The sequence below is a fragment of the Grampus griseus genome (genome assembly GCF_964374135.1).
Source record: "Grampus griseus genome assembly, chromosome: 2".
In the NCBI taxonomy this organism is placed as follows: Eukaryota; Metazoa; Chordata; class Mammalia; order Artiodactyla; family Delphinidae; genus Grampus; species Grampus griseus.
In genome coordinates, this window is record NC_139018.1 from 143337923 (window position 1) to 143350765 (window position 12843).

Here is a 12843-nt window from a genome sequence, read left to right on the forward strand (position 1 = left end):
AACAGGATGAGAAAAAGACTAGGTACCAGATGACCAAAGAGCCAAAATACCAGCCCTAGATGCTTAGTATCCAACTGTTTCTGTGAAAGAAAAATCAAACAGTAACAACAACCAAAAAAAAAAAAAAAAGAACAGTAACAACAACACTCTCTTGTCTTGTTTAAGCCACAAATTCAGCTTTCTCTTATATGTAGCCTATAATCTTATCCAAGCAAGATATATTAGCTTGCTAAGGGCTGCCATAACAAAGTACAGACCAGGTGGCTTAAACAACAGAAATTTATTTTCTCACTATTCTGGAGGGTAGAAGTCCCAGATCAAGGTGTCAGCAGGGTTGGTTTCTTCTGAGACCTCTCTCCTCGGCTTGTAAATGTCCATCTTCTCCCTGTGTCTTCACGTGGTCTCCCCTCTATACATGACTGTGTCCAAATTTCCTCTTCTTTTACAAGGACACCAGTCATATTGGATCCGGGTCCACCCTAACAACATTTTAACTTAATTACCTCTTTAAAAATCCTGTCTACAAATACAGTCACATTCTGAGGTCCTGAGGAGTTGGGACTTCAACATGTGAAATTCGGGGGGGTACAATTCAGCCCATAACACAAGGCATGAATAAAGAGGTTTATTATGGCTCTTTTTTTTTTTCTTTTGGTAATAGCAGAAGAATTGGTAGTAAATGCCCATCAGTAGGGTAATAAGGAAATAAACTATTGGCATATTAATACCCAAATATACTATACTGCAGTATAAAGAATGAAAGTTCATCACGTCATACTGGTAAGTGGAAAACCCTTAAAGAGCTAATACGCATACCGATTTGTAGTGTGCTGCCATAAACACACATATAAATGCAACAAAACCATTTCTAGAGACACTTTGATGTTTGGAAATGTATAGAAAAATGTATACAGTATTCGACAGACTGATAACTGTTTGGTGTGAAGCAGAATTGTGGCTGGCGTGGAATAGAGCAGAATGGTTTTGTACGATGGTCGAATATTCTACAGCTTCAGTAAGTGATTCGTGTCTTATTTATCCAATTAAAAATTTAGAAGAACTCAGCAGATCAGCCATTTAAAATCCGTGGAATTTTAAAGCATCTCTGGGCTGAATCTTTTTAAGTAAGAATCAAAAAACAGAATGATTCAACCTTGGAAAGGATTAAACAGAGCCGACAGTATTAGGTTAAAATCAGAAGAGATACTGAAGCTGTTTTACAGATGAGAAGTCATGATTTTTTTTAAAAGCTTTGTCAAGTTCAAGAGATGACAGTAATATTGAGAGACGAAGTGAACTCTCTGCTGAGCAGCAAAGCCCTGGGCCCGATCTATTCACGATCTCCTGAGAAAGTTGCTCTACCTGCCACTCACTCTTTTTCAACTGGCTGTTTTCAAAGGAAATTGCAGGAGACTGGGAGGAAACGTGTGACCTCGTGAAACCTGCTTTCTTAGAGCAAAGGCAGCTCCTAGAAGTTCCAGCTCTAATTCATTTCACAGGCGAAAACGTGAGGCCTCGTGAGGCGCTGTTTGAGGATTCCTAGAGGCCCTGAGGGAATTTTTGGACCTGGCCTGCGCGTTAGAGAGAAAAACGTCGGCCTCTGGCGGAAAATGAAGGCGAGCACTCGGGTCCGAACCAGCCCCGGGTGAAAGCCTCAGCCGGACCATCCCGAGAAACCCTTGGGGCGGGGCGGGGCCAAGATGGCGGAGGAGGCGGGGCTTCAGGAGGTGAGGGCTGGAGGAAATGGGCCGGGGCGGGGCCTGGTAGGCTACCGAGGGCAGGGAGGCGGAACCACTGAGGCCTCCAGCCTGTGGAGGCGGGGCTGGAGGCGTGTCCCACGCAGGCGACGGCAGAGGGCGGGTCCGGGAAAGTGGTGGCTTGGGGCGGGGCCGGCGGCTCGCGCAGGTCCGGTCCTCGCGGCGGCGCGGCGCGGCGCGGCGCGACGAAGATGGCGGCCTCCGGCTGGGCCCGTGCCGCCGTGGTCCTTCTCTGTGCCTCTGAACTGCTGCTGCTCCTGCTGCTGCCGCTGAGGGCCTTCGCCGCTGAGGGCCCAGCCGAGACGCCCGGCGAGGCCACCCCACCTCTCCGGAAGAAGAAGAAGGATATTCGCGACTACAATGACGCGGACATGGCTCGTCTTTTGGAACAGTGGGAGGTCCGCGGCGCGCGCACACCCTCCAGGCTCTTCTCTGTGCCGGGCCCCTTCCCAGGGACCTCTCACCTCCTCCGTCTTGGGACCCTTTAGACCTCAGTCTCGGAATCTTCCGACCCACTAACCTCCTCTCTACGCATGCCACGAGCCCTTACTGGCCCACTCCAGCCACCGCTAATCTTCAGTGCCTCCTCTGACCCCCGATCACCCTGCTGACCCCCGTCCCAGGACATTCATCCCAGTGTCCTCTTCCACCATTCCCCGGGCCACTCCGGTCACGGGTCAGCCTCTCCCTATTCAGCCCTACTTTGCCTTCAGTGCCCCGGTCGCCGCCGCGTTGCTCCCCGTGGTCAGTGCGCCCTGCTAATGGGGAGGGAGACCTTTTCCATTACACTCCTGAAGAATGGGGCGAGTGGATGGGAGAGGGGCATGGTGAGGATTATCTTTCAAGAGGGCCGTTTCAGCTTTAATAGTTCTCCCGTGTTCTAAATTAGTAGGAATTCAGAGTGCCCATTTTGGTTATATGTCCCTGCTGCGAGTTTTTGTAATTTTGTGAGTGGCTTTAATTTGAGGGGGGAGGGGGGTGGGAGGCGGTAGCAGAGGCTAGTGGCGCTCTCTCATGGAGCTCACATTATTCGCTTAAGGGAGCAATGATTTGCTTCTGTGAGAGTCAGTTTTCTGATTTGTTACTTGAATGCACTGGAGTGTGTAATTACAGGGAGTGGATAATAACCTTTTTAGGTAAGGTTGACTAACCAAAACCACGTTGCTGCCTCTTTCGCATCCAGAGGTGGGTGTCTTGTCCTGGTTCATTTGCACAGCTGGCGATCTAGAGTCAGAAGCTTGGGTTCTGTTCACTGTGTAACCTTGGGCAAGTGGGTCTCCACTCTAGACCTCTGGTTCCTTATGTGCAGAATGAAATTTTACTGGATGATTTCTTTCAACACTGATGTTTTGTTATTTTGTGGTTATCTGTGTGTGTTTGCATTGGATAGAGGCTTTCAGACATGAGTTTAAAGTACCATCTGATGCATTTGACTGGAAGAAAGCAGTTTTCATGTTGACCTGCAGCTGAAGGAAAGCTCAGGGTCGATCTGGGTGTTTGCCAACCACTAAGGAAAAAGGAACTTGGTGCAGCAGTTCCTTCCCCACTTTCCATCTCCCTTGCAATCTCCCAGTCTTTTTGGATTCTGGCAAGTGCAGTTTTTGATCCACCAAAGTGAGAATCGCATCTCGTGCAGAAATCCTAGCCTGGAAACACTCAGACCCTGAGCAAGACAAAAAAGGGTGCTGCAGAGGTGTACAAGGGATCCAACCATCAGGAATAGCAGTTAACAGTAAAAATAACTGCAGTACACAGTAGAAATGGCTGAGTGCTATAAAAAGAAAGTGCTGTGGGAATCTCAAGGGTTTCAGGAAGGAAATGGTGTTTTAGGTAGACCAGGGAATGTGGGAGAATGGCATTACTAACCGAGCAGCATGAGCTGAGGTGGATGGGACGTGAGGGGACTGGGCAGAATGCTGTAAATATATATATATATATATTATATTTATATATATATTTATATTTTTTATATATTTATATATATATATATATATTTTTTTTTTTTTTTTGGCGGTACGCGGGCCTCTCTCTGTTGTGGCCTCTCCCGTTGCGGAGCACAGGCTCCGGACGCGCAGGCTCAGCGGCCATGGCTCACGGGCCCAGCCGCTCCGCGGCATGTGGGATCTTCCCGGACCGGGGCACGAACCCGCGTCCCCTGCATCGGCAGGCGGACTCTCAACCACTGCGCCACCAGGGAAGCCCAATGCTGTAAATATTAATAGCCCAGGCTGTGGAGTTAGACTCCCTGGGTTCAAACCACTTCAGCTTGGAAATCTGGACTGGTAAAGAGCCTCTCTGGACTTTAGTTTCCTCACCTGCAAAATAGAGGTGTTAGCACCCACCTCAGAGTTGTTGTGAGGATTAACTGAGAAAACTTGGAAAGAACCTAGAATAGTGCAGCTCTAACTGTTAGCTACGCTGATATAATAAATTGGATAGGTTGGCTGGAACAGGCTTTCTGAAGCCACATAGTGAGAGGTAAGGATGGAAAGGTTAGTGAGAACCAGGCCTTGCTAGGCCTTGAATCCTGTGGGGTTTGGACTTTATTTAGAAGGGAAAATGTAGTCCCTGATGAGTTTGAAAAATTGTGTTACCCAAATGTTATAATACTGGCATGTTTAATCATCCATAACTTCATCCCAAAACATGTGTGTAGTCTTTTGGTTCCCCTTCTGTATTCAGACATAGTTTTTACAGCTGAAAGCATAGCATCAATGGAATTTTCTGCTGTTCTTTTTTTCTTTTGCTATATATTAAGCATTTCCGCAGGTTACTGCATAGTCCTTGTAATATTTTTAAAAGGCTTCAGAGTATGCCCTAGAGTGGTTGTTTCAGCTGTCTGAACGTTTTTGAATAGTGGAATATCATGCTTAGGGTTAAAATTCAGGAAAATTAATCGGTCAGCAAAGTTTAAGCTGGATGGGCAGGGAGGGACTCTGAAGGCAGAGACAGCCTAATGTTTATTGAGTGTTCATTAGCTAACAAGGCTAAACACTCTTATCTCATTTAATCCCCTTACCTGTTTGTGGAGGGTGGTACTTATCTCTGTTTTCTAGATGATATTGAGGCACCGAGAGGTTAAGTAACTTGCCCAAAGGCACACAGCAAATTAACTTAATTTCACATTCGGTCACTTGACTTTAAAGCTTGTTCTTTTAACCATTTCACTACACTGCCATACAGATTGGTGAACAGAGTGCAAACGAAGGGGGACGAGGAGGACCTGGGTTAAGCTAGAAGCTGCAGTAATGGATTAGAAGGGAGAAAGAAATGTGAGAGATTTTATGCTCTTAACTCGACTTGGCAGTTGATTGACTGCATAACCAGGAAGGTGACAAGGATAATGTAGTGAAAGGACAGAGGTTTTGAACTCAGCCTTAACCCTTGGTAACTGTGATCCTCATTTTCCTTATCCGTAAAGCCAGATAACATCCCACTTCGCAGGGTTCCTTGCAGGTGAAATGAGCTGATGTTTGCAGACACTCTGCAAGTGTGAGCGCCCTTCCGCAGTAGCAGTTATTTTTTTCTGTGGGAGAGCAGATCCGTCTCTGGTTGCTTTTTTGAAGGAAGCAGCGCTTCCTCCCCTGGTGGCAATCCCTGAATTCTTCCCCCACTCCTCTGCTAGTGTGAACGTCATCCCCGCAGTGAGAGGCCTGCCTCAGGTGTGGAGTGGGGCAGGAAGGGGAGAACTCTTTCCACTTCCACCGCGTTGCAACTACTGCTGAGTCCTGGTTGGTATAGGAAAACCGAAGGTGATTCCTTCTTACATTACTGTAACCAGGTGCTGCAGAGGGGCAGGTGGGGAGGGATCCAGAGCCAGACTGTGAGTTTGTACTTCAGCATCAGCCCCTTCAAGCCTGTGGCCTCGAGTAAGTTACTTACCTTCTCTGAGCCTCATCCACTTCTTTGTTCAATGGGGATCTTGCAGAATTGTCCTGAGGTGGGAAATAACAAATGCCCGAGACACAGTAGCTACACAGTAGATGGTAGCTGGTATTATTATCAAGGACCCTGGGAGGAAGAAAAGGATTTACAGGAAAAGGGAGTTCAGCTCTGTAGCTGTTACATTTGACAAACAGCAGTGGAGAAGTGGTGAAGCCGGTCAGAAATGCAAGACTGGCCTGGAGACAAGCCTGGGTAGGGTGTGGGGAGGGCCGCTTGGTTGTCCCCCCACCCCAGCCCTGCTTGGGGGTAAGCGTTTGATTGCTTTCAGTTTAGAGAAAGTGATAGAACAGGTAAGCTTACTCAGGGAAGCAGTGGAACTAAGAATAGACCTGGACAATTGCTTGCAACTAGTGTACTGGTTTTCTTTTCCTTTTTTAACCGAAACTCACCCTCAAACATATAAAATGGAAATTAAAGGTTCTTGAAACGATCCTTACCTTTGCTGTATGCACTAGACTAATGGTTATTTAATTATATTTTCATGGAAAAGAAGTGGTGCTTGTGACCTACTGAGTTAATGTCATGACCATCAGTAGGATCAGCTTGAAAAATAAAAATATTCCAGGTAATTGAACCAACTAGACGTCTCGAAGTATTTTAAGGCAGCCGTGACAGATGTTATGGAGAAATAGAAGAGAATACAGTCAGAAACAGCCTGTGAATTTGGCCACCGGGAGCTCCTGTGTACTTTGAGAGGGTGATTTCCATAGTCGGCTGGAGACCAGGTTACAGAGGGTCAGGTGGTATTAGGCAACATGTATTAAGTATTTACTACTCGCCTTTGTGTCATTAAATCCCCCAAACAAACTTAGGAGGGGGATACCGTCATTATCCTCCGCCCCCATTATAGGTGAGGCAAGTGATTTTCCACTTCTCCAAGGCCACACAGCTATAGGGCTGGGACCTGGAGCCGAGCCCAGGTCCCTGTGACAGTGAAGCCCATGCTCCTGCCTACAGGTCACCAGCAGCTCCTTCAGAGCAAAATGAGGAAGAAGTGGGTCAGCTGAGAGGGTGGCAGAGCTGAGGAAAAGGCTGGCGCCATGCTGCTAGGGCCTTGGAGATCACCTAGTTCTGCTTTTCCTCTTCCTGACGAGGAAACGAGGAAGCGGGCCTCGAGGATTGTGGAGTCTTGTCCAAGGCCACACAGGTTGGTTAGGTGGAGCTGAAGTCAGATCCTAGGTCTGATACAAATATGGATCGCCTTCAAACACTGCTTCAGAATTATTTCATTCTCATCTTCTATTAAAAATATGTTTCCTGCAGTACATTATTGTTGGTGTCTTAAGCCTTGGCCCTTCAGTGATTTGTCAAGAGGCCCAAGTAGTGTATAGGGGCTTTTTGTTTCATTTTAGGTTGGGTTTTTTCGTGTGATTTTTTTTCTTTTTTTTGATAACAGCTTTATTGAGATATAATTCACATGCCGTATAGTTCACATTTAAAGTGTACATTTCAGTGGTTTTTAGAATATTCAAAGAGTTGTGCAGCCATCACCACAGTCAATTTTGGAACATTTGCATCACCCCAAAAAGAAACTCCGTAGTGTCGGTCACCCCTCCCTGAGTTCCTCCCAGCCCTCCAGCCAGCCCTAGGCAACCTCTAATCTACTTTCTGTCTCCATAGACTTGGCTGCTCTGGACATTTCATAAAGTAGAATCATACAATGTGTATGTAGTCTTTTGTGTCTGGCTCCTTTCACTTACATAATGTTGTCAGGGATCGTCCATGTGATAACATCGAGCAGTACTGCACTTCCTTTTTTTTTTGGCAGCGTTAGGTGTTTGTTGCTGCGCGCGGGCTTTCTCTAGTTGTGGCGAGCGGGGGCTACTCTTCGTTGCGGTGTGCGGACTTCTCATTGCGGTGGCTTCTCTTGTTGCAGAGCACGGGCTCTAGGCGCAAGGGCTTCAGTAGTTGTGGCTTGCGGGCTCTAGAGTGCAGGCTCAGTAGTTGTGGCGCACGGGCTTAGTTGCTCCGCGGCATGAGGGATCTTCCTGGACCAGGGCTCGAACCCGTGTCCCCTGCATTGGCAGGCGGGTTCTTAACCACTGCGCCACCAGGGAAGTCCCTGCATTTCTTTTTGCTGCTGAGAGTAGCCTTTTCTCCAATGAACACAGGTTCTTTTACGTGGTTTTAATTCATTTATCTTCTATTTATTGGTTGGCATTCTACCATTAGCAATTAACTCACTTGTTTATATGGGTCTGGATTCAGTGGTTCTTATTTTATTTGGGAGTTATAAATCATTCTGTCATTATTTTGATTTTCAAATTATTCCAGATTAGGCCCATGAGCTCTGTTTCATGTTGGCTTCTGTGTCATTCTGACACATCCCATAATTCTCCGAGCACTTTCTCACTTTCTGATACAAGAAGATATTCCAGACTCATCTTCTGTTTTCTTTGCTGGAATTAGCCTTTTCTCTGTGGAATCCTGGTTCTTTTAAATATTATTATCTATCTGTCTGTCAAAAATCATAAGTTCCTTCTGCTGCCTCCAATGCCAGCCCAGTACCTCAGGTGCATTCTTCCCCCTTCTGTATTTGTAGCTCCCTTCCCCAAAGGGAAGAACCTGGTTCTCATTAGCCTCAATACAGTTACTCCTTTGCTCAAGCCTAGAATTCAGATTGTGGTTCAGAATTGCTAGCTTACACCACTGCAGCAACCAAACCTACTACCTAGAACTGAATATTTGTTTATGGTTCTTATTTTTTAGGTGGAATTGATGTACCTGAAGTGCAGATTTTCAGTATTCAGTGAAAATTCATGAGTTTTGACAAATGGATGCATCTGTTGTTATCCACACCCCTGTGACAATACAGCGCATTCCCACACCCCAGAAAGTACCCTTGTGTCCCTTCTCAGTCAGTCCCACCTTGTAACCCTCTCCCCGAGAGGCAGCCACTGTTCTCACTTCTGTCGTCCTGGATTAATTTTACCTGTTCTTGAATTTCAAATAAACGAATTGTATAACGTGTCTGATTTTTGTGCCCGGCTCTGTCACTCAGTATAGTATTTTTGAGATTGGTTGCATGTATCAGTATTTGTTTTTCTTCATCGCTGTGTAGTATTTAATTGTATGACCAAACCCGAATGTGACCATTCTTATAGTCTACCATATTGGGTAGATTCTTTGAGGGTGAAAAAACTTTAGAAACCCATCACGTGGGGTTCTCTGTGACTGGTGACCTGGAGTGATGAGTGCTGCCTGAAATTTAGACTTTGCTTGAAAGTCAAGTGGAGGAGGGAATCCCCTGGGTTTACTTCTTTCTGTTATTATTTAGATCATAAACCTGCACCTGACATCATACGCAGATGTGCTTGCCTTTGCCAGTTGAAATGCATACTTTGTCTGATGCTTTTTTTCCTCCATCCTTATAGAAAGATGACGACATAGAAGAAGGAGATCTCCCAGAGCACAAAAGACCCTCTGCACCTATAGACTTCTCACAGATAGACCCGGGCAAGCCTGAGAGCATATTGAAGATGACAAAGAAGGGCAAGACTCTCATGATGTTTGTCACTGTATCAGGAAGCCCCACGGAGAAGGAGACGGAGGAGATCACGAGCCTCTGGCAGGGCAGTCTCTTCAACGCCAACTACGACGTCCAGAGGTAAAGCAGCAACAGCCTTGCCGAGAAGATGGGGGCTGTGCTGGAGCTTTTTCTGTGTCTGTGTAATGGCATATCCTTCCTGGCAGTACTTATAAGGGCTCTGGACCTTTCCTATCTAGTCTGTCTTCTTTTACATTTATTTATTTACCTTTTCTTCTGTCTTTGAAGAAGAGCGTTCATTTTTGGTCAAAGCCAGTAAATTTATTTATTGGTTTGTTTTCATATCTCATTTGATCCTAAAGCTATTTATCTTTGGGTCTTTAACTTTTCTTTTATCTGAGTAAGAAGCTGTATAGCTTAGCCTCTGTCGGGGGCAAATTAGTTACCGTTTGACAGTAGTGTGCCTCTTCCTTTAGAAGTCTCTGCGCCTCAGAGAATGCTTTTCTGTGTAGCTATGTTTACACATAAGCTTGGAGCAGACTGTTACTTTAAAGTGAAGGAGCCCAGTTGTCAGAGGTCAGTATACTCCTAAGATGCAATTTTAAGGAATTTCCTTTTTCTTCCCCAAAAACAGTTCTGAAATTTAGGGTCTTCAAATATCTTAGTTCAGGAAATGTAAAAGGAATGAAGGAGTACTCAGAGAGTGTCTAGGATGGCAGAATGCTTTTTTTGTTTGTTTGTTTTTTGTGTGTTTTTTGTGGTACGCGGGCCTCTCACTGTCGTGGCCTCTCCCGTTGCGGAGCACAGGCTCCGGACGCGCAGGCCCAGTGGCCATGGCTCACGGGCCCAGCAGCTCCGCGGCATGTGGGATCCTCCCAGACCGGGGCACGAACCCGTGTCCCCTGCATCAGCAGGCGGACTCTCAACCACTGGGCCACCAGGGAAGCCCGGCAGAATGCTTTTGTTAGCTTAAGTAGACACTTAGGGGAACAAATCAGTGCTGTGGTGGTTACTGGTCCAGAGCTCTCACCGATCTCTGAAGTGGTGGGGCGTTACAAACGGAAGGGTGGTGTCGTAGGTGTAGCCCCTCGGGAACAGAAGGGTTGTGCCCACTGGCCACACTAGTGGTCCATCCATGCACCCAGGCTCCATTCTGTTCCTCCCTGCTCCTTGGGGCCTGGTGAGTGTGGACGTGCTTGGATGCTTGGTTTAACTTCCAGGGTTAGGGTTTCTGTCCAGTAGCCGAGCACCCTCCTGAGCCCTTCATGGGCCTCTTATGACCTGATCTAAACTGGTGTTTTTCAGCCTTTATCAGCAGAGGCCTTCTGTCAGATGGAAGCTTAGCTGGGCCCTTCAGACTGTAAAACGGACCCAAATGGCAGCCTCCCTGTTGCTGCCCCGGCAGAGGCCCTGAGCCCCGTCTGCAGCCTCCCGAGGCCTTCTTCCTAATCCCGCCCTTCACGCGAGCAGCCTCGTCTACATCACACCCCCTCCCCGCAGGGTCTCCTTTGTTTTGATCTGAGCCGAGGTGTTAAATGGTTCAGCCAGCTAGTATTTTCAAACAGTGACTGTCAGACCTTCGAAAATAGAATGTTTGATTCTGTATTCATGTAGAATTTGAAAAAAGAGTTCTCGGTTAAGTGCCACAGGGCCTCTCTGACCCATTAGCCCTGTACTAGCGGTGAGCTGACTGTGGTCCCGTCTCTCTGTCAAGGTTCATCGTGGGGTCAGACCGTGCCATCTTCATGCTGCGTGACGGCAGCTACGCCTGGGAGATCAAGGACTTCTTGGTCAGTCAAGACAGGTGTGCCGATGTAACTCTGGAGGGACAGGTGTACCCTGGCAAAGGAAGAGGAAGCAAAGAGAAAAATAAAACCAAGCAAGAGAAAGGCAAAAAGAAGGAGGGGGGAGAGCCGAAACCTCGGGCTTCGAAGGAAGGCAATCGAGCTGGGAGTAAAAGGGAAGAGCTGTAGCGGGGCAGCTGCAGGCTCTGCAGCGGAGCGCGGGGAGCTCAGCCAGGGCGCGTGGGCCGGGGGTGGGCGTGGGAAACCACACAGCCATGAGTTCTCTGCTGGCAAAGGTCTGCCACGTGACCAGTTTCTGGTCAGTGTAAGAATTACTGTTTAAAAGGCTTCAAGTCAGAAGACAGAGGTTTTGTAATTAACATGGGACACTGACAAATTCACGATTACTATAAAATCACTTTAAATGGAAAGCTGGCGGTGTCGCTTTTCCCCATAAATGTGGGGAGTCTCTGGCCGGACTGTGGCACCGCTCCCTTCGCTGCACCTGCTCTTATCCGGCAGCCTGCTGTATCCATGCTTTTTATTTCTGTTAACTGAAAGGATACCAGGTTCTCATCAGACCAGCTTAAGACTCCTGACTAAATTGAATCAGGCTCTCCATGCCACAGACATCACTTCATTACTGTGAGATTAGAAACGCTCCACAGGAGCACTGCACGCATCTAAATACACAGTCAGGACACCGGGATGCGTAAATCCCAAACCTGTGCAGAAAATGCAGAGAACAGAAAATAATGCACCTTGGGAATCCTAAGTATTCACTCTGAGTTTCTTGGACTTGAATCCCTCTTGTCAGTTACAGAGAACTCTTGGTATCTGTCAGGTTTTATGTAGTCTGTAAGTCCAGGGGTTCTGTGAGAATAGAACTTTATTTAGGAAAGAGTAATGCTGGTGTTGAGAGTTGTGTGTTCCATTTAATGTGATGATTTTCGAGGGTGTAAATCGGGCATGAGCAGAGTTCTTTGCAGAGCGTAGCGGAAGACTCAATAACCTCATTCACTTCTAAACATTTTTCTTTGATAAAGTGCCTAAAATTGTGGTGTTTTTGTATGGTACTAATATGATGTGCTACCTGTTACTGTCTGATGTTGCTGTCATACGTCAGAGCCTACTCTAAGAGTTACGGAATTTATACACAGGTGTCATTTTTAAGAACTAAAATCATTTGTTCAAAAAGGCTTCCATTGTGATTTTAACAAATTAAAAACAGCATGCACACGGTTAGAAAACGTCATCGTTAAAGAATGGTACAAAGCAAAAAGCCTTGGCCTCCCCTGCTACCACTGCCTTGTCCCAGTGGAAGCTACTGTTAATTTGTTTTCAAAAAAAAAAAAGAAAGGTACACTTACTGGTTTACAGTGATATGTATTTGTTTTGGCCTTACAGCCTCTATTTCCCCTTCTTTTGGTAACTATTCAGATCTCCCCACAGTGATCCACACCCTCTTTGTTTTCTGTTCTGTGCTGTAGGGGGATGTTTGCCCTGCAGGCCCCCCACTCCAGGGAGGAATTAATCCCAGGGTGAGTTTGCTTGAGCCACGTCAGGAAGAGGCGTTCTGTGTTTCTCATACAATCTGAACCCAGGGAAGTGAGGCTGGAGCTGCTGCCACCCTCTTGCCCCCTCCAGGGGAGGGCTGTCTGAGGATGAAGTGGGGAGAAGCAGGGAGAGAGCCGAGTCCTGGTGGTATCGCCTAAGCCCCTGCATCCAGCCTCGTCTGAAACCAGCCCTGTCCCTGGGTTTTTTTCAGTTTTTACTTGGGCGATTTGTTGGGTTTCTGTCATCTGTCGTCGCGCTGGCCTCGTATACAGGGCAGCCGTCCTGACTGGATGCTTGTCTTCATTAAACAGAA

The 12843-nt window shown here is 46.9% G+C and overlaps 1 protein-coding gene across 1 annotated transcript; it reads left to right on the top strand.

Annotated features, from left to right (window-relative positions):
• Positions 1-1921: 1921 nt before the first annotated feature.
• On the top strand, positions 1922-12843 carry MESD (mesoderm development LRP chaperone). The gene is made up of 3 exons (XM_082648011.1): positions 1922-2155; positions 9077-9309; positions 10904-12843. Exons 1-3 carry the CDS (start codon positions 1949-1951, stop codon positions 11160-11162), a joined length of 699 nt encoding a protein of 232 aa, XP_082504137.1. The 5' UTR covers positions 1922-1948; the 3' UTR covers positions 11163-12843.

Bases quoted from the DNA above. Each gene is read 5' to 3' on its own strand.
- MESD (XM_082648011.1), top strand. From the start codon at position 1,949: ATGGCGGCCTCCGGCTGGGCCCGTGCCGCCGTGGTCCTTCTCTGTGCC. The intron at 2,156-9,076 runs GTCCGCGGCGCG...CCATCCTTATAG, and splicing joins GTCTTTTGGAACAGTGGGAG to AAAGATGACGACATAGAAGA. The intron at 9,310-10,903 runs GTAAAGCAGCAA...CTCTCTGTCAAG, and splicing joins GCCAACTACGACGTCCAGAG to GTTCATCGTGGGGTCAGACC.